Genomic DNA, 21,603 nt, shown 5'->3' on the forward strand with positions numbered 1-21,603 from the left:
ACCTTGCCCGAGGCCGCCCCACTCCACACGGCCACACCACAGCCTGAACTTGGGGCAGTCTGGCCCCAGAGCCTGAGCTCCTGATCGCTGTGCTCTGTTCCCTCTCAAAGAGCCAACTGAGCCGCTGGGAAACTGTAATATTTATTTTCAACCAGTGTCATTGCGCGCTCGCTATCGTGCTCTCCTGCAGACTGACCCTTCCCGCCTTCAGAAGGGCCGAGGCTCTTGCACCCCAGTAGAGTGAATGGTGCTCTGTCCCTCACCTCCGAGAAGCGAGCGGCTGGGCCGTGTCCTTTCACCGGCCTTCACAGGGTGTGTGACCAGTCGTGAGCCGGGGCACTGGGAGCTGAGGTCCGACCGTCCAACCACAACCAGCCCCAGGCCCGCCACCCCAGGGGTCCTGCGGTAAGCCCTGGTCTTCTACCCCCTGCAGTCCCCAAGCTCTTTTCTGTCACAGAGATCGGGACGTCAGTCTCAGCCTTCAGCCTCCCCAAAGGCCGACCCATAGGCACCAAGCAGGTCTGGCCTGCACCTTGGGTGGCAAAGGTGCTACAAGGCTTTCTAGTCCGCGCCCGACCAAGTCCTGCTGACTACTCACAAAGGGGCACCCAAGTCTCTCCCCTTCCTCTCGTGCTCCCTTCTCAGTCCTCGGCCCTCGCCAGCACTGCCCGCTGTGTTACTGCAGGGCCTCCAGCTTCCTCCCTGAGCCGGGCCTGCCTTCCCCAGTCCCTCCCAGGGTCTCATCCCACCGGCCACAGCCTTGGCACGTCGTGTGCGCTAAGCACGGGGTCAACATTGAAACGGTAGGGGAAAAAAAATCAAAAGAATGACATTTCCTCACGTACGAAAATCACATGAACTTCAGACGTCAAATGTCCGTAAACAAGTTTTATTGGAATATAGCCACACTTCCTCATTTCCTTTCACCTACCTGCTTTCTGGCCACCAGGCAGCGTATGAACTAGCTGTAATACATTCCCACGGGCACCGCGCGACCCTTTACAGGAGACGTTGGCTGACTGACGACTCCACGGGGCTTTTCAAAAGGCAAAGCCACGAGATCACAGCACTCCGAGAGCCTCCCACTGCACGTAAGTTAAACCCTGACCTAACCCTAACCCTACCCCGCTCTCTGTTCTTCCCTCCACCCGCTCCCTCTCCTGCCACACGGCCCGCCCATGGCCCCCCTGCTCGCCTGCTCTGCCCTTCACTTCCAGGCCTGGGCTCCAACTGTGCTTTCGGCCCTGCTGCTCCTTCCCAGATTGAAACACTCCTTCCTGCTGTCCAGGTCTCGGATAGGTCTTCCAAGCATCGGGCAAGAAGCAGACACTGGGCACACAGTATCCCGTCGCTCGGTTTCATTCGCCGCTCGGCACTCACCACCGTCTGGTATTTCACTCGTTTATCCACTTAGTTATTCTTTTTTAACTGCCTCCCTCATTTAGAACATAAGCTCCATGGAAGCAGGGACCCGGTCTCAGTTTGAGCTGTATCCACCGGACGGTAGAATCTCAGAGGCTGTTGAAGAGCAGGTGATGACAACAGTGTGTGAAGCCTGGTTTCTCACAGCCAGTCCTCTGTGGTTGGGGGACCACACAGCTCTGTACAGAGAGGCCATCCCTGCTCATCACTGGGCTCGGGCTCTCCACGGTGGACAGCCAGCTCTGACTCCGCGGGACCATTCGCGACAACTTACAAACGCGGTCCACACGGCAAACTGTCCACATGTGGGCCTGTCCACATGTGAAACCAGATGGGCGGGCACCAGAGGTCATCTGTCCCATGCTCTGGTCTTGAGGGTCACATAGAAGTCCTCATAGCAGACAACTCATGCCAGCAGCATCATGCTTTCAATAATATGTGTGAATAGTAAAAGTCATGGCATAAACAAAACCATAAAGAAGAAATTTAAAACCATCCACAAATAACCAAGCCTAGAATTTTGGTATACTTCCTTCAAGGCGTTTTCTATGTAAATATCTTTTTTTTTTTTTAATGTTTATTTATTTTGAGAGAGAGAGAGAGAGAGAGAGAGCGAGCAGGGAAAGGGCAGAGGAGGGAGACAGGGAATCCCAAGCAGGCTCTGCACTGTCAGTGCGGAGCCCGACATGGGGCTCAAACTCACAAACCGTGAGATCGTGACCTGAGCCGAAATCAAGAGTCGGACACTTAACCAACTGAGCCACCCAGGTGCCCCTCTGTGTAAATATCTTTACGTGAGCTAATGACCTGTTTTCCGTCCTCGATAGATCAAGGCTGTCTGTATTAGACAGACCTAGATTGACCTCTCTTAGAGGTTTCCAGACACTGATGTGACATGTCTTCCCTCAGTAAGAAGCTCCAGCCTTACCAAACTCCACCGTTTGAGAAAATACTCCTGCCCTCATGCTCCGTGGGGCCACGAGTTCCGCCTCTGTGCCCACCAATCCTGGGGAAGGGATACCAACTCCCTCTCCCCGAGACCCCGCTCATCTACCTGGCCTCATGTGCACACTGCTGAGGGCCTGCTACATGCCAGCCACACTCAAGGCTTGGGTGTCAGGGACTCAAGGAGGAGAGACGCAGAGTTCCTGCACCCGTGTCTGCCAGCTTTTGAGCCTGATGTTCAGTGCTCCGGAACACTGCGTTTAGATCGCTTGGTTTTCTCTAGATGTCTTGGCCACGTGCGTAAGTTTCACCAACGACAGCATTTTGCCCTGTGTTTACAGAAGTTTCTAGCTTTTGTTTTTTAAAAAGGTTGGGGCAACAGAAGCAAAATGGTGCAGAGAAAAAGCTAAAGAGGCGATGCTGTGCTGACAGGTACTAAACCCTCCTTCCCGTTTGACCCACTCTGCACTAAACTCTGTGGATGTCAGGTTAGGAGGAAGCCAATAGAACTAGAAAATGCTTGATGGCCACATGGCTTGAGGATGTCGTCAGTGCCCCTTGAACGTAGAGTTAAGCCCACCTTCAGAGTGGAGCCAGTGACACGAACACGTGATGGAGGTCAACCGACTGGACAAGTCCTGCGGGGCAGGACATCTTCCAAACGTACAGAGAGGACTGGCTGCGAGAAGCCAGGCTTGGTGTCCAGGTGTTCCTGCCCCTGCACCTCCCCTCTCCAAGCCCTTTCACTCATTCTTTCTTCCAACAATTATTTACTTAGTGCCTTCTGCTGTGCCCGATGCTATTCTGATTGATAGCAATTAACCTTTGCTGGGCTCATTTATTCTCAGTTCTCAAGATTTTCAACTCAGACCCTCCTTCCTTAGGGACCACTTGCTGTAGCCTCCTTGTCCCCATACTAGGCTTACCTTCAGGCCCTTCCTGTAGGCTCCTATAACTCCCCGTGTTCTCTCTGATTTTTTAATTTGAAGTTTATTTATTTATTTAGAGAGACAGCGGGGGAGGGGCAGAGAGAGAGAATCTTAAGCAGGCTCCACGCTGTCCGCGCAGAACCCGATGCGAGGCTGTCTCACAAACCGTGAGATCACGACTGAGCCAAAATCAAGAGTCAGAGGCTTAACCGACTGAGACACCCAGGAGCCCCCTGTGACAGTTCTCTTACTGCACTTGTAACTTTATGCTTTTCTCTTCGTGTGTCCATTTTCTCCACTAAGCTGTGAACTTGTAATGGTCAAGCTAAATTCACTTCTACAGCCTCAGACCCCTATACTACACCTAAATACACAGTAGTTGCTCCCAAAAAAGCACCACCCACCATCCCCTTGCTCAGATTCCAAGCTACCAGGCAGCTTTCTAGTTGTCATTTGTTCCTCCCCTGCCCCATCTTCCCCGTCGCAACACGTGACAACGTCATCCTTCCTGTTGCCCTATCCACAAACCTGGGAGTCACCCTGGACCGGTTCCTTTCTCTCATAACCCACATCCAATCTGTCAGCGCATCTTGTTAGCTTTACCTCCAAGATATCTCCAGAATCTGGCTGCTTCTCACCACTGCCACTGCCGCCTCCCTCCTTCAAACCTCTGCCACCATCTCTGACCGAGACAATTGCAGGAGTACCCTGATGGCCCTCCCCACTTCCACTCTTGTGTCTAGATAGTCTCTTAGCACAAGCCAGAGGAAGCCTTGAAAAACCTAAGTCAGATGGTGCCACTCCTCTGTTCAAAGGCTTCTATGAAATTTGAATGCCTTTTATTTTTTTCTTGCCTAATTCCTCTGGCTAGGACTTCTAGTACTGTGTTGAAGATAAGTGACAAGAGTAGGCGTCCTTTCCCTGTTCCTGATCTTAGAGGGAGAGTTTTCAGTTTTTCACCATTGGGTATGATGTTAGATATGGGATTTTCACATATGGCCTTTACTATGTTGAGGTATGTTCCTTCTATTCCTAGTTTGTTGAGTGTTTTTGTCATGAAAGATGCCAAATTTTGTCAAACTCTTTTTCTGAATCTAATGAAACGATCATGGGATTTTTAAATTCTTTGTTCTATTAATTTGGCATATACCATTAATTGACTTATATATATTTAACCATCCTTGTGTCACAGGAATAAATCCCACCTGGTCATATACCACGAATGGCCATATAGCATAAAAGGTCACATACCTTTTAATGTTGAATTTGGTTTGCTAGTATTTTGTTGAGGATTTTTGCATCTATGTTCATCAGGGATATTGGACTGTAGTTTTCTTGTAGTTTCTTTGTCTTTTGGTATCAGAGTAATGCTGGCCTCATAAAGTGAGTTTGAAAGTGTCCCCTCCTCTTCAATTTTTAGGAAGAATTTAAAAAGAATTGGTGTTAATTCTTTAAATGTTTGGTAGAAATCACCAGTGAAGGCGTCTGGTTCTGGGCTTTTCTTTGTTGGGAGGCTTTTCATTACTGATTCAATCTCCTTACTAGTTGTAGGTCTGTTCAGATTTTCTATTTTATCATGATTTAGTCCTGATAGGTTGTATGTTTGTAGGAATTTATCCAGTTACTCTACATCATCCCATTTGTTGGCCTATGATTGTTCACAGTAGTCCCTTATGATCCTTTGTAATACTGTAACATCAGTTTTGTTTTGTTTTCTTTTCTTAGAAACATCTTTATTACAAGTGTTTTTAAACACTTTTCTACACGCATTGCAGAATGGGTATGACTTTGATTGTCTCCTCTTTCATTTCTAATTTTTTTCTTTTTTTTTTTTTTAATGTTTATTTATTTTGAGAGAGACAGAGAACATGTGCAAGTGGGGGAGTGGCAGAGAGAGAAGGGGAGAGAGAATCCCAAGCGGGCTTCGCTTGGGTGATGTCCCTCTCTCCTTTTTTCTTAATCTAGCTAACGGTTTATCAATTTTGTTAACCTTTTCAGAAAACCAACTCTTAGTTTTGTTGGGTTTTTTCTATTGTTTTTTCTAGTCTCTATTTCATTTATTTCTGCTCTACTCATCATTATATCCTTCCTTGTGCTAACTTTGGGCTTAGTTTGTTCTTTTTTGAGTTCCTTGAGGTGTAAAGTTAATTTGAGATTTTTCTTTCTCTTTTTTTTTTAATGGTGGTATTTATTGCCATAAACCGCCGACCTAATACTGACTGCTTTTTATCTAGTTGTCATTTGTTCCTCCCCTGCCCCATCTTCCCCATCGCAACAAGTGACAACGTCATCCTTCCTGTTGCCCTATCCACAAACCTGGGAGTCATCCTGGACCGGTTCCTTTCTCTCATAACCCACATCCAATCTGTCAGCGCATCTTGTTAGCTTTACCTCCATCCCGTAAGTTATACAGATGACATGATCTTATATGTAAACAAACAAACAAACAAACAAAAACAACCCTAAAGATTCCGCAAAAAAACTATTAGAACTAATATAATAAGCAAGTTCAGTAAAGTCGCAGGATACAAAACCAACATATCAAAATCAGTTGTATTTCTAAACACTAACAATGAACTATCTGGAAAAAAAATTAAGGTAATAATCTCCTTTATAATAGTATCAAAAAGAATAATATACTTAGAAATAAACTTAATCAAGAAAGTGAAAGACTTATACACTGAAAACTAAAAAATATTGATGAAAGAAGTTTAAGAAGACACAAATAAATGAAAAGGTGGCCTGTGTTCATGGATTGGAAGACTTAATATTGATCAAACGTCCATTCTATCCAAAATAATATACAGATTCAATGCAATCGCTTATCAAAATGTCAATGGAACTTTTTTTTTACAGAAATGGAGAAAAAATACTAAAATTATTATGGAACCATAAGGAACCCACCCTGAAGAGCCAGAACAATCTTGAAGAACAAAGCTGGAGAAATCATACTTCCTGATTCCAATACATATCACAAAACTACAGCATATAAAACAGTATGGTACTGGCATAAAGGTGACATACAGACTAATGGAGTAAAATGAAGAGTCCAGAAATAAACTGACATATATATGGTCATCTGATCTTCAGTGAGGATGCCAAGACCACACAATGGGGGAAGGACGATCTCTTCAACAAATGGTATTGGGAAAACGGGACGTCCACATGCAAAAGAATGAAACCGGACCCTTATCACACAAAAATCAACTTGAAATGGATTGAGAACTTAATTTTTTTTTGAGAGAGAGAGGGTGGGAAAGTGAGCAGGGGAGGAGCAGAGGGAGAGGCAGATAGAATCTTAAACAGGTTCCACACTCAGCACAGAGCTGGATGTGGGGCTCCATCCCAGACCTTGGGATCATGACCTGAGCCAAAATCAAGATTCCAATGCTCAACCAACTGATCTGCCCGGGCACCCCTGAGAACTTAAATATTCTGAAAAGGTCTGAGACTATAGAACTTCTAGAAGAAAGCATAAGGGGAAACTTCATAACATAGCTCTTGGCAATGATTTCATGGACAGGACACCAAAAGCACAGGCAACAAAAGCAAAAATTGGCAAGGGGGACTACATCAAACGAACAGCTTCTGCACAGCAAATGAAACAACAGAGTGAAAAGGTAGCCGATAGAATGGGAGAAAATGTTTGCAAACCATATATCTGTTAAGGAATAAACATCCAAAAATGTAAGAAACACATACAACTCAGTACAAAACAAACAATCTGATTTTAAAATGGGTAGAGGAACTAAATAGACATGTCTCCAAAGACACAGAGATGGCCAACAGGTATTTGAAAAGATGCTCAACATCACTAATCATCAGGGAAATGTGAATCAAAACCACAATGAGATCTCCCCTCATTCCTGTTAGAATGGCTATCACCAAGAAAAAAAAAAAAAAGACAAGTATTGGCAGAAGCGTGGAGAAATTAGAACATTTGTGCACTATTGGTGGGAATGTAAAATGGTGCAGGCATCCTTTCCTTATAAGGAAAAGGATGAAAAACAGCATAGTTTCCTCAAAAAATGAAAAATATAACTACTCTATGATCCAGCAGTCCCACTTCTGGGTATTTGTCTAAAGAAATGAAATCAGAATTTTGAAGAGATATTTGCATCCCTGTGTTCATTGCAGCATCATTCATAATAGCCATGATTTGGAAACAAATATCTACTGACAGGTGAATGGAAAGAAAATGTGGTATATACATATGTCAGAATATTACTCATTCTTAAAAAGAAGGAAATCTGAGGGCACCTGGGTGGCTCAGTCGGTTAAGTATTTGACTCTAGGTTTTGGCTCATGTCGTGTTCTCACAGGTTCATAGGTTTGAGCCCTGCATTGGGCCTTGAACTATCAGCATGGAGCCTACTTGAGATTCTCTCCCTTTCTCTCTGCCCCTCCCCTGCTTGTGTGTGCACACACACACTTTTTCTTTCCAAATAAATAAATAAACATTATTTTTTTAAAAAAGAAGGAAATACTGCCAATATACTACAATGTGGGTGAAGCTTGAGGACATTATACTAAGTGAAACAAGCCAGTCACAAAGACAAATACGTCATAATTCCACTTACATGAGGTATCAACAATACTCAAACACATAGAAGCAGAGAAAATGCAATTGCAAGGTGCTGCAGGAGGGAGAAATGGGGTGTTGCTGTTCAATGGGTGTAAAGTTTCAGTTATGCAAGATGAATAACTTCTAGAGATCTCTGTACAACACGGTGCCTAGAGTTAACTATACTATGTGCTTAGATGTTTAGGAAGGTAGGGGCACCTGGGTGGCTCAGCTGGTTGAGCATCCGACCTCAGCTCAGGTCATGATCTCACAGCTTGTGGGTTCGAGCCCCGCATCAGGCTCTGTGCTGATGGCTCGGAGCCCGGAGCCGGCTTCAGATTCTGTGTCTCCCTCTCTCTCTGCCCTCCCCCCATTCGCTTTGTCTCTCTCTGTCTCAAAAATAAATAAACATTAAAAAAAAATTTTTTTTTTAAGTTTAGGAAGGTAGATCCAATGTTGATATGGTTATGACAAAAAAAACAAAAACAAAAAAACAAAACCCAACTCTCTGGCTTCCCACCTTGTGCAAAGCAAAAGCCAGTCTTCATATTGGCCTTTAAGGCTCCACCCTCACCACCCTGCCTCATCTCTTACTGCTCCGCCCCCACGCCCCCCCCCACTGAGCCACACAGACCCCTGGCTGCTCCTTAGGTGTACAAGTTCAGCTTCCACTTCATGGCCTTTGTGCTTTTGTTCCTTCTCCCTGGGGGGTCCTTCTTTTCTGGATCTCTCCATGGTTCTAACCCTCACTTCCTGCTCCAATGCTGTCTTCTCATCAACCCTCCCGATTACTGCTCTAAAGCTGCACGCATGCATGCACGCACACACGTACTACCTGTACTCCCCATCACCTTCCTCTGCTTTATTTTTAGCTACATAGGCGATCCCCTTCTGACGTGTTCTATAATTTGCCTATCGGTTGGTTTGTGTCTGTTCTCTCCCACTAGAACCACTGCACACCAGCAGGTGCTGTTTGCCTGTTCCATGTTCTAGTGCATCCCTGACCCTTGGAACAGCGCCTGGCACACAGTAGATGCTCAGTAAGTGTTTGATAGATAAATCAACTGAAAGTGAATGAACTGGCTTTCCGGCTTTTACTTTCGTCTTGTGAGTCTTATGAGCATGAGAAAAATCATCTTCTAATTCATCGATTACAGATGCACTAACAAACCAAGCAAGGACCAGACAGGAATTGTAGGGACTCCACTGCTAGTCCTGTCCCTGGCATCTCTGGGACTCCCACGGGAACAATATATAATCTCTATTCCTTGGGCAGCTGGCCCCTCCTCTGAGTCCTGCAAGAGTGCTAAGCTGCTAAACTAAAACTTGAGGAACAAAGAGATCATCTGGATCCTCGTGTGCACGGACGTATACTGGGCCTTTGGGAAGGAAGGCCTCTGGATCAGAGACCAACGAAAAGGGAACCTTTGCACTGTGGATGGAGATCGACAGCTTTGCAGTTCTCAGAAGATGACTCAGAAACCACTCAGGACAATAGCTGCTTGGGCTAGTCCGTCCAATTAATTTCTTATTTTCTAATGGTTAACCCACAGTGCAGAAATCTGGCAAACACAGCCGATGAAAGCAAACATCCCCAGTGACGTCATGTGGCTATCATGTGGCCCTGGACAGGATGTGAGAAGAGCACTTCACCTCCGGGGTATTCTTTCCAAAACCCAACCCGTCTCACCTCGAGAACACCAGGCACACCCGGACTGGGGATATTGTGCAGAAGACCTGGCCAGGGCTCCGTCGTGGTCACGAACAGCAAGGCCAGTCTGAGAGACTGTCACAGACCAGAGGCGACTGAATGAATGTGGTGTCTCAGAGGACGTTCACGGGCAGACTGGTACCTGAATTATGCACTTGCCAACCTCGCCAAAGCGAGCGAGCCTCTTGGAAGCCGGCCCCCACGACGACAAACTGAAGGGCAGAGGCTGCTCGTTTGGAAGTCCTACAATGTCTCCCTGAGAGGCCGGAGGGCTTGGCTTGTGCTCACATACCGGGTCGTCCCTTCGGTTCCCCTTCGGATCAAGTCCTAGCTCCGTCCGCGGTTTCCAGGCCTGCCTTCCTGCCTTCCTTCCAGGCCGCAAGCACGCTCTCCGCTGCTCTCAATTTGGAAATTGTAACTTTTTCAGCCCTCGCGTGGGAATCGACACACTGGCTCTCTCGACGCTGTCGCGACCAGTCTTTTGCGTTGACCCTCCTCGCCGTACATTGCGCATTGTGACAGCTACAGGCCTAGGCCGGGTGTACCTCTGCTGCACGTGTCCCGAGAACAGCACACGTGGGAAAACAGAATTGAAACACATACGTGAACGTGCCCCCACACCGCCCCCACTTGTGTCTTCCACGCCCAAACCACCATGGGGACCACCAGGAAGCTCCGGCCTTGCTCCCTCGTACTGGCCCGCACCATTAGGCTGGATGGCCTCCCTGGGTCCGTTTATCTGAAATTGCGATGGCCCATCGATGCCGTGAAACCAACAGGCCGTGTATGACATCCACCGACACCCCACATCCCCCAGCAACGTCATCTTCTTAGCAGGGATCCCAAACCTGGGTCCAGAGACTATGGCGGCCTCCATGGGCTCATAAGATGAAGGAATCAGGCTGGCCCTGATAATAGTGCAGCAATTCCGAGAAGACGAGACAGTGGAGTGTGTGGAAGGGAAAGGAGTGGGAGCCAGAGGCTGTAGGAAGAAGCAGGGGCTTGACTTGCTCAATGAAACAACCTGCCAGCGGGTCACAGAGTGAGGGGTTGAGTCATCAGGGTTTGAGGAGTACCTAAAACTTAATCAGATGAAGAGAAAGAGCCTTTTCCAAGTTGAGAACTTCCTCCGTGTCTTGCCACATTCCCTTTTTCAGTGAAGTTCAGTATCTGGAACATTCAGATCTCCTGCCCCTCCTTCCTAATTTCCTCATCTTATACAACGGCATCAAAATCTGCACAGTCGCCAGAGCGGACGACCCAGGAAGTCTGGTATCATCTTTCTCAGGGCATCACTGATGACCGTCAGTCCCACCCCCAGGAGACCTTCCGAATTCACTGCCTTGTCAGCCCCCACCTAGCCCACAACAGGCCCCACCTGCAGCTCAGTCCCTTCTGTTGTCAGGTGGGACTTTCTGAAATCCCAATGTGACAGGGCCACTCAGAACCTACAGACCGCTTAGGCTCTGTGTTGCTTTAGGGGAGGTGCACACGTTGCTTTGAGCTCGGCACTCTTTACCATGTGGATCCGGCCCCAGCCCCAGCTCCTCTCCCCAGAGCTCTCTTTCAGGCTGCAGGGAACCACCCCACCTTCCTGGGGCACCCAGCACCCTTCTCCACCCTGCTGCCTCTGCCAGGAAGGCTAGCTGACTCTTCCTTGCTACTCAAGACCGGACTCAGAGGCTGTCTCCTGCGAGGCCTTCTAGGGTACAGCGAGAGGCAATTAGTTACGAGGTCCTGTGTATATGATCCTCTGGGCCCTATCCTATTTTATTCTAGCATCTTGCTGTCTCGCAGTAAACTTCTGCGAGGCAGATACTACCTGCCTGATGCCCGAAGCCTCACGGCTGCTCAAAAGACGTTATAACGTAAACGAATGTGACCGGTGTCTGTGCACCCCGAGCCAGAACAACTCCCACACAGTTCCTGACTGGGGACGCTGGTTCGAATACCACCACAGCCTTGAAAAGGTGTCTCCCTACTTCCCAGGCGAAGCTGGCAAGCTGGTCGCCTGAATTTGAAAGGCTGGAGGGTCACTGGGCGGGCAGCTGTCGGGGAGCCCTGCAGTGGCATCCTGTGATCCAAGTTCTTGTGATGGGCTGACCTCATGCAGGGTGGGGGGTACTTGGGCTGCTATTTGCTAGAGTATTTGGGGAACGGGTGCTAGAGCAAGTCTCCACATCAAAGAGGATAACGGGGTGTTGGGTTAAACAGCTGTATTTACTGTAGGATTTTGGAGACTTTAGTTTCCTGTAGACCTGTGAGTGCCCAAGGGTGGGGCAGTCGGAGGAGTTTCCCAAACACGTCTGACCATAGAGCCCCAGGGCACTCACCGTAGAATCCACTTTGGGAAACACTGGCCCCAAATGGTGGATTTTTACTGAGTGGCTGACGAAGGAACCAGAACAAAGTGTTTGCTTACTCACTCGTCATGGTCACTATGAAATAAGTCAATCATTTTGGAATCAAACACTGGTCTTTCTCAGAAAGACCGGAAGAAAAAAGACGTCTTTATGCAATCAAAACCTTTATTCAGAATAAGCATTAGCAAAATGAAGGCAGTTGCCTCAGGGCCACGGAGTACTCAGAAGCAGATTTGACAATAATTACGAAAATACTTCGCTACAGATTAAAATACGGAATCACACTAAAAATAAAAGGTGAAGATCCTCAGACGATTTGCTCTCTTGCTTGCCCAGGTGGCGGGGAGTGACCAGCCCTCGGGCCCAGTGTGCTGGGAACCCAAGGCGGGGACACGATCAGCCCCGCGGCTGTGGCCAGGCCCCGGGCCTCCACGAAGACTGCCCGGCTCCTCACTGGTCCCGAGTGGTGGGGTTGGGTGCTGGTGACTCCACCGAATGGGACTCCCGGTAAGGAAGGCCGGTGGCTTCACAGGAAGCTCTTATTGGGACGGCATCTGCCTTTTCAGCTTGGCGAGTCTCTGAAGACATTCGTCCCTCCACCGCCGTCTGGCAGCTAAATGCTCCGGATCCGCGGGAACCTTCAGACACATGGCCTGGGAATAGGAAAAGAAAAGACAAGACAAAAAATCCCAGAGCGTGCAGAGGAACTAACGTACCAGGAGAGTAACTGTTCGTAGTTATTCAAACTGTGCATTTGCTCTTAAAAACAAAAGCAGCTTAGTAACCCCTCAATTAACATAAACTTTCCGAATCCACAGAGGCCTGCAGCTCCTCTGAGACCATTCAGATGAGCCACCAGTTCATCGGTCACCCCGCTCTAAGGTCTCCTGTGACCACGACAGGACCGTGGATGCCAAGTCAGGAGTGAGGAACCACCAGGATCCAAGGCGAAGCCTGGCTACAAATAAAACCTCACCTGTGGCACAGGGCTTCCCCTCGGCCTGCACGAGTCTCTAGAAGGGGTCTACGTACCTGGTTAACTTTTTCAACAGTGGCCCCGGAAAACTCTGGAATGGGTCCAAAAGTCTTTAGGACACGTTTCATGCCTTCACTGTATCTGTCACAGTAGCTTAACATACCTGAAATCACGAAAGCAAGAACCCACAATATCAGCAAGAACACTATAAAACTCCAAATGAAGAAATCTACTCAGAGGGTCTCACCCTAGCTCAGGCTTAGGTTCTTCCCCTCCTGTGGATGAAGAAAAGGTGCAGGGGGACGCCCACCGCAGTCAGCTGGCCCCGGGGAACGAGCGTCCTCACCGATGTCACTATTCAAGCTTTCCATCAGATCTTAAAATCCTGAAAAGTGACGGGACCCTCGGGCCTCTGTCAGCGCCTCTTACAGACTTTTGGGTTGGCCTGTGTTCCTGCACTGATTTGTAGAATATCACATTCAGTTCTATTTTCACCAAAAAGGTCTCCAACAATGTGTCTGTAAGGTTACTTCTGTGAATGGCTCGAATGCATTTAAAAAATTTTTTTTGACGTTTATTTATTATTAGTGAGAGACAGAGAGAGACGGAGCATGAGTGGGGGAGGGGCAGAGAGAGAGGGAGACACAGAATCAGAAGCAGGCTCCAGGCTCCGAGCCGTCAGCCCAGAGCCTGACGCGGGGCTCGAACCCAAGGACCGTGAGATCACGACCTGAGCCGAAGTCGGACGCTCAACCGACTGGGCCCCCCAGGCGCCCCTCGAATTCATTTTCTAAGAACCAAAGGTGTCAAAGCTCCCTAAACCCGCCCCCGTCTCGCACTTACTCCCTGAGTTCTAGTTACCACTTTGCTGGGAGTCTGCAAGGTGGCGGGTTCTAGGCACAGGCTGCATTTACCTGAGAGGCAGGCTCCGCGGGCGCACCCGCTTCGGCTCCGGCCAGTGGACCGGCGCCCAGCCACCCCGAGCCCGGGGCGGCATCTGTCCCCTGGCGGCGCTGCTCTGCACCTGCTCCTGCAGCTCCGGGGCCCTCGGGAAGCCTGGGTCTCGGGGGCTACGACGGGACCCTAGGATTCTGGTGGAGAAACCCAGGAAGAAGAGGCTTATCCCGGAGGGGAGGGGGAGAGGGAGAAGCAGCGCGGGCCGGCTGAGGCCGGAGCTGCTATTTCCTGTGAGAGGCAGCGGTGCCCCGGGAGGAAGCCCCAGGCAGGCTGCGCGGCCTCCCTCCCCACACGGGGCGGGCTTGCCGGGACCCGCTCTGCAGGCACACGGCCAGCTCGGCCCGCGCGCCGCCCCGCGGGCACCTGCGGCCGGGCCGGTGCGGGGGCGTGCGCCGGGACACGCGTCAGGTCCCAGGCCGGTCCCGGGTACGTGCACCGGGAGGCGTCTCCCAGGCCCGGGCCCCGCCGAGGCCAGGCGCGGAGCCGCCTGCTATTCCGCCTCTGGCCCATTTCCGACATTTTCCAGAACCAGACTCCGTGGTCGGCGAGTCAGGCGAAAGAGAGAGCGAGGGAACAAATGCAACTGTGGGTTTTGCAGAGATCCCAGAGCGTGGCTCCCACCCACGCCACGAAAAGTGTGTCTGATTAAGTTCAAATAAAAATGACCACCGCCCGACACTCTTAACAGCTTCTTTGGGGCCTGGTTTGGGTGCGGCTACACCGACGTGAAAGCCTCCATTCACTGGGGGTCCATCTTGGCTCAAATGGTTTCCTTTCTCTTTCAGAGTGCTAAAGTTAAACCCAATTTGCTCTTAGAAGAGAAACTGTTTTCAAGGGTACACATTTCAAGCATACCAACTTTTCTGACATTAGCACCTATAATTAAGTGGTAGATACTGTCGTTTCAAAATAAGGGGTTTCGAATAAAAATAAGGAGTTTTGTTTCCTTTGACGTAAGCATAACTTGACAGTCGGGATTCAGGGAGGCTCCTAAATGTCCTATCCTACACTGGCTAGCCATCTTGAATGGCATGGCATTTCTGGAACACAGAAAACAACCCGTGCGTTTATTTCCTTTTGAAAATTAATCATCTGCTTCACTTTATCCATTTTATTTACTCGAACTAAAGGTGATAAAATCTAGACGCGAATACAGTGTGTTCCTTTTGGTGGGGCAGGGACACTAGGATCAAGCAAGGTATAAAGATACCAAACGAGAAGAAAACGGGAAAAATTCCTGTAGCTGAGGACTGCCTGCCTGGAATGAAAGCAGAGGCTCTCAGGGACCAATTCCACCCCCCACCCTGTGTGAGCAGTAACCCACAGGGTCCTGTGCACATACTGTGTCTCACTTCTGGATCACTTTACATCTGCTGAATAAGTGTTCGCCTTTCCCTGTCCCTGCGAAGTCATTTTAGTCTCCCAAGGGCTTTCTAGAACTTTTTTCCCTCTCCCTTTTGTAAAATCTGTCGTTTTAAAGGGCATTTGTTTCTTCAAACTAGAATACAAGATAGTAAAAATCCTTGTCGCACAATTCATAACTTCCTCCGTACTGTTCAGGAAACCACTGAAAATTTCACTCTTACTAATATAAAAATGCTTTCTGTAACAGGCCCTCGGGCTCTTGGGACAAACAGCCCCGTTGTTTGTGGTGAAGGTAAGGAACGAATAGGGCGCGTGCCTGCAGACCGTCCCCCACCACCTGCAGAGAAGCTGGACACCCCTGGGAGGGCTCGCCCCCTTACCCAAGATGCAAGTTCGTGGTGACTTACAGTCACGACCTGCAACGTCCCAGGACACCGATCATTGCTACTGTTATTTGCAATCTGTCCTCTTCTACTACGCGAGTATTAAAAGGAGCGTTTTTACTCCATTTCCACCAATAACTTTGGCTTCTCTACACTATGAAAGGAGGTGCGTGGCAATTATCCCATAATACTAATTTCACTGGAAATGGGGAGGAAAAGAAGCCATTTCACCTTCTGTCCTTCTAGTCCAGCCTTCCCTTACGTTACTACGAACTCGGGCCTTCGCCTGTATTTTCTCTCCTCCACGTCCTTGCCCTCTGTCCTGTTCAACAATATACTTCCCAAAACTCTCTCGAGCTTAGCTTTTTAGAGGATTTTGAACCTCATTTCTTTTTTTTTTTAATTTTTTTTTCAACGTTTATTTATTTTTGGGACAGAGAGAGACAGAGCATGAACGGGGGAGGGGCAGAGAGAGAGGGAGACACAGAATCGGAAACAGGCTCCAGGCTCTGAGCCATCAGCCCAGAGCCCGACGCGGGGCTCGAACCCACAGACCACGAGATCGTGACCTGGCTGAAGTCAGACGCTTAACCGACTGCGCCACCCAGGCACCCCTGAACCTGATTTCTTAAGAGATGCTTATATGGAATAAGAAAAAGTGGGGGAAAGACGTGATTCTCATGAGATTAGATTCAGCGTGGCTTGCTGCTTTCTAAGTTGAAATTCTTCAGCTGTGAGCCCACAAGGGCGAGACAATGTGCTTTCTTGAACCTTCAACATAAGCCAAGGTGGGTGGAGAGAGAGAGCGCCTTCCTCTGTTTGCGTTTATGCAACAGCCAGCAGGCACACGGTCCTACTGTCACCCGCGGCGGCAGCTCCTGAGACGGGCTCTGGGTGTTCAGTTTCCTGGAGAGCCCTGACCGCTACCCTCACCAGAGGAGTCTGGTTTCCACACAGCGTATGAACCCACACCGACGTATGAACCCACACCTACGTGAATTCACCTGCTTTTAAGAGGCAGAGTTTCACAGAACTTATTAAGGAAGATCAAAAAGGCCCCAAAGCACAGAGCAACATTATCTAACTCCCACCTGAGTGAGACCTCACCTGAGGTCAGGGAGGCGGGTGGAGACAGAAACCTACCTGGGGCCCCTTAACTCCACAAGGTCCCAGCTCCAGCAGTTCACCTGTTTCACTGAAAGTAACAGCCCTGTGTAAATGAGCCAAGCCCAGCAAGTAAGCACCTCAATTAAAAAAAATAAATTAAAAAAAAAGACAAGCATCCCTACACAGGAGGAAATTTTACAAGGCAGGGTGGTAAACACTGGCTTCAACTGGAGGTGATTTCCGGGGCCTGCCGATTCTCAGACAGTCATTCTCCAGGTAGCAGCAAAGTCATGAGGCGCCCAAAAAGCTGCTACAGGTATCAAATGGGCAGTTCTCTTCGCTGACCCAGTAGTCTGAAAGCTTAGCAAAGAAACCATCCAACGGTCGAAGTCTGGAGATGTCACTATTCTATTGCAAAAATGCCCTAATCTGTATTCATTCTGTATTTCTTCCCCATGCACTTGTGAATCTTTTGGGGAGAGTTAAAAAAGGGGAAAAAAAAAACTGGAAGAGTAGTGAATTAAAAAACAAGACAAGACACCGAATGAACAGAATCCTGATTACGGGACCTCATCTGTGTCAGCCATCGAGACAAACATTTCCATCTGGCTTCATCCTCACAGCACCCTTGAAAGGAGTCCCTGCTGCCAGGCCCATTTGATGGGGGGCGGGGGGGTACTCGCTTGCAAGAGGCTGGTTAGCTTAATGGTGTTTTGTTTTGTTTAATTTTTGAGAGAGAGAGACTGTCAGAGTGCTTAGCGGGGAAGGGCAGAGAGAGAGGGAGACACAGAATCCGAAGCCAGCTCCAGGCTCCGAGCTGTCAGCACAGAGCCTGGCTCGGGGCTCGAACTCACAGACCGTGAGATCATGACCTGAGCTGATGCTTAACTGACTGAGCCACCCAGGTGCCCCTAGGCTAGTTAGCTGAGAAATCAGGTAGGAACCCAGGCCGACTGGCTCCACTGACCAGACCCCCTCTTCAGAGTCTGTCCTTGCTGAGGGTGGCTTTTAAAATTCAGCCAAAAGGCAAAGTAGGCAAGCTGGCCTCCTGTTTTTTAGGTGCTATTAAAGACAAATCCTAAAATACTTCTACCACTTCTAGATAAACTGTAGCTTTGAGACTAATAACTAGCCTTAACCTGAGATGCTGGCTTTAGGAAAACGACATCAGAAAAAAAGAACCCTCTCCGTCCAATCTTGATATATTCTGGATGACACGATGAAGAATAATGAACATTTCCATCGGTTACAAGCCAGATCTTATAACACTCTAACTCTGGTCTTTGGAATGCTCTGAAGTTGAAAACTACATCCGTCCACCATTATCATATTAAGCCAATTAGGTTTTCTTATCATATCTGCTTTGTTTGAAAAATTGTTACAGGCCTCCTTCCTGTCTGCCACACTATTTGGTTCTTGAGTTTCTGGTTTCATTGGCTTCTGTTTCTATTTGTCTGAGAGTCAGAGCTGTTCTCAGCTGTCTCCCTATTGATTTCTCATGATACCTGAGTTATCTTATTATTCTGAAGAAAAGAAAATTACAGAGAAAAACATGGCAGTTATCAAGCCGTGTTGATATGCATGCCAAGTGTTTAAATACGTTTGCCACCTTTAAGGTGCCGGCCGAAAAAGCATTTGAAATTCTCCCAGACTTTATTTTAATGATACTTCAAAACCCTCGTTTCACTTTTTTTTTCCTTTTTTTAACGTGTATTTATTTTTGAGGCAGAGAGAGACAGAGCATGAATGGGGGAAGGGCAGAGAGAGAGGGAGACACAGAATCGGAAGCAGGCTCCAGGCTCTGGGCCATCATCAGCCCAGAGCCCGACGCGGGGCTCGAACGCACGGACCGTGAGATCGTGACCTGAGCTGAAGTCGGACGCCTAACCGACTGAGCCACCCAGGCGGCCCTCGTTTCACTTTTAAAGAAAGAGGCCTCTTTCTTTACATTGTCCTCCTGTGTTCAACTGTCCTCCTGCTACAAAAGTAAGATGCTCGTGCTAGGACAGAGTTCCCTGTTCCTGCAGCGGCTCTCAGCCACGCTCATTTAAGGAAGAGTCAAGTCGGGTATTGAACCCCATCTCCACGACCCGCAAGGCACCGTAGGCGCACCTGCAAGATTACGTCTGGCGAAACTGCCCCAACGTATTCACTGGAAGTCATACTTCGTCAATTACGGTGGTGAAAACTGAAGCGTTACCAAAACATTGTGGAATCACAAAATCTCAGTCAGACTCCTGATTTCCAGCTTCATTACAGGCATCTCTGCTCGGTATCTAAACATCCTGCCAGGTGGCCAACCAGCCCCAACTGCTCTATTCACCGTGCGCAGCATGGCCCTCTCCCTCAACGTCAGCCCCAGGAACTAGAAACTTCCTGCCATGTGCTGAGCCCAAACCCGTCTGTCTGCCACGTCCACGCCCACAAAAGACACCCACACATGTACACACACACTTCTCCGCTCACCTTCTTCTGGCTAAGTTCCAGTTTCTCAGTATTTCAATTAAGTGTGGACCGTTGGAGCTAAATACAACACTCCCTTTCTCTCCCTACATACGTTTTACAGGTATAATATAAAAATTAAAATAACATGGCAATAATTATGAAAACTATAACAACACAGAAAGGCAAAGAGGTAATAAAAGTTACCTGTAATTTCAACACTAAGAGATAGCAGGTACTGATGACATTTAGGTGATATTTGCCTAGATTTTTATTCATAGCATTTTAAACTTATTTTGTTTCAGTCTAGTGTAGGTTTCAGTGCTTGTTTTCCGAATGGCGTCTTGTTTCTGATTCACTTGAAGTGTGGCTGACAGTTTCATTCTTGGAAGCTTCTCACCTTTCTCAATCTATCTTCCTGTTAGAGTTGCTAGATCGTGGGCTCGGCCCTACTTCCCCAGACCCTCTGAAGTCGGCTTCAGTCGGCTTCTGAAGTCGGGGTGACTGGCCTGGCCCGAGCACGGTCCGTGCCCAGCGCAGCCCCCTCCCCTGCAGAGGCGCCTCCCCGCTGGCTTCCCAGCCTCCTGGCGGGAAACCTCCAGCTCCAAATGTCACACTTGGAAGTTGCTCAGATTTAGGCAGGAGAGACGTACGGCATTTCCCTATCTGTCCTCCTTGCCTCTGTAAACAGCCGCATCATCTTTCTCAGGAGAACACAACTTTCTGGGTAACATGGCAAAGTCTCCATGACCACACGCATCTGTCTTTCTCTTCCTTCCCGCCTGAGTGCCCTCTGCCGCGCAGAGCCCTGGGGTTCATGGATTCCATGTGGACTGACATCTCAGGACACTACGACCTGTCGCAGCCCCCGTCTGTGAATTACCAGGGCTGGCCGCTGTCTCCTTCATATGATACTGTTTCTATCCAGTTGTTTAAAAACAAAAAGGCAAAACTGTACTGTTTACAAAACCCCTAAGAACACTAAACAGCACAGAACTCCCATCTTAGCCCCTACGGAAGCAAAGCGTACCTTCTGCATTGAGATGCATAGTTTCTAGGGGTCCGATGAACGCATACCGCATGCCCAGGCCATCTGACATGACAAGGTCAAGGTCGCTCGGAGACACTATTCCTTCCTAAATGGAGAAAATGGGCAGCACACAGATGAGTCCTCTGGAGAAACAACGTTCTTGCCATCACTTTCAAGCTGACTCCTTTGGAGCACAATCCCAAAATACTCTCCAAAGCTCCAGAATAGTATTTTCATTCTACATGTGTTTCACAGGTTTTGCGTGACAAAACTGTAACATATAAACAGATCCTGAAAAGAGAATATTTTGTGAGAGGGTCAAATACCAACTCGCTTTTTCCAGAGCTGCAATCAAGCTCCCATCTTATGTGTCAATCTCCACTGTCTTCCGTTCCCTACCCTAAAAGCTATGTGTCACTCGCAGCTTTGGAGAAGGGGGACCGGGTGAAGGGAAGGGAGAGAAGTAAGAGCAGGGCATTGGTGGGAAAGCACAAGAAGGACCTTCTACATATTAGCCTGAGATCTGGACGCTAAGACTGGAGCCATCAAAAGAACTGAAGAGTCATCCTCCAAGCTTTGCCCGCCTGCAAGCCCAGCCCTGTCCAGCTTTTAATGAGTTCATAAAAATGACATCCTTTGATGAAATGCAGCTTAGAACCGGTGCTGTTTGCAAGGTGGGGCCCTGGAATCTTCTGCAAATGTGGACTGCAAAGCAAGAGGCAAGCTCTCATGTGTTCAGGTCAGACGTCAGATTGGCCATCGGCGTTACTTGGCCTTTCTTTGCACAGCCTCGACCTCTCACGGCTTTTGGAATGAGCAGGGACGCATAAGCACATGCGTGCGTGATCCAGGAGGCCACGGCCAGTTGAGTCTCCATCCGAGGATATCTTCACCTTGGGCAATTCAGCTGTCAGAAGGCAGATGGGGGTGGGGTGGGGGGAGGGGGAGGGGGAAGGCCGTCAGATTTCCCCCTGGTCTTTGCTGGGGTCAGACTGCTAAAATTACTGTGAAGTCTCCAGTTCCTTTTTCCTGACCGGTTTCTTTCACACAGAGCACAGTGAAGACAGATGCTCCTGCCTCACAGCTAGGCCACGTCTACCTTCCGTTAAGAAGCCACCGAGTGCGCCTGCATGGCTCACACCTCTTCCCTGGGCAGCCTTGCTGGCCCCCAGTCCCCAGCCGGAGGGGAGGACGGAGCGCTCTGCTGTGGAAATCGCAGTTCTGCCCACACCCCCAGAGGCACACCAGGCACGTGCACCCACCCGGCCCCCAGGAACAGGCTCCACAAGTGGCCCGCCCTACCCCACCTCTTTTGCTCTGGAGCAAATCCTGTCCTTCCCTTGGAAGGACTGTCTGTTGTCCTGTTGAGAGGCTGTCCCTCAAAAAAGGAGAGGAAAGCTTTCATCACA

General features: G+C 48.8%; 1 protein-coding gene and 1 long non-coding RNA gene across 3 annotated transcripts in view; both read right to left on the minus strand.

Annotated features, from left to right (window-relative positions):
* Positions 1–12,066: 12,066 nt before the first annotated feature.
* The window catches only part of CRYL1 (crystallin lambda 1), a 128,638-nt gene continuing 119,101 nt past the window's right edge, over positions 12,067–21,603 (minus strand). The window contains exons 5-7 of one of the 2 annotated variants that reach the window (XM_053205423.1): positions 20,195–20,300; positions 12,967–13,073; positions 12,067–12,587 (exon numbers count right to left, since the gene is read on the minus strand). In XM_053205423.1, the coding sequence (XP_053061398.1) occupies positions 12,474–12,587; positions 12,967–13,073; positions 20,195–20,300 (327 nt within the window). In that variant the 3' untranslated portion in view covers positions 12,067–12,473. The remainder of the gene's footprint in view (positions 12,588–12,966; positions 13,074–20,194; positions 20,301–21,603) is intronic. The other variant, XM_015077739.3, reaches the window with a different exon arrangement.
* Positions 13,080–20,188, minus strand: LOC113600841 (uncharacterized). The gene is made up of 4 exons (XR_003421926.2): positions 18,730–20,188; positions 18,623–18,697; positions 16,236–18,389; positions 13,080–15,997 (listed from the first exon to the last, which is right to left on the minus strand). It is a non-coding gene; the product is annotated as an uncharacterized LOC113600841 (long non-coding RNA).

Source organism: Acinonyx jubatus, chromosome A1, assembly GCF_027475565.1.
Source record: "Acinonyx jubatus isolate Ajub_Pintada_27869175 chromosome A1, VMU_Ajub_asm_v1.0, whole genome shotgun sequence".
NCBI classification, from domain to species: Eukaryota; Metazoa; Chordata; class Mammalia; order Carnivora; family Felidae; genus Acinonyx; species Acinonyx jubatus.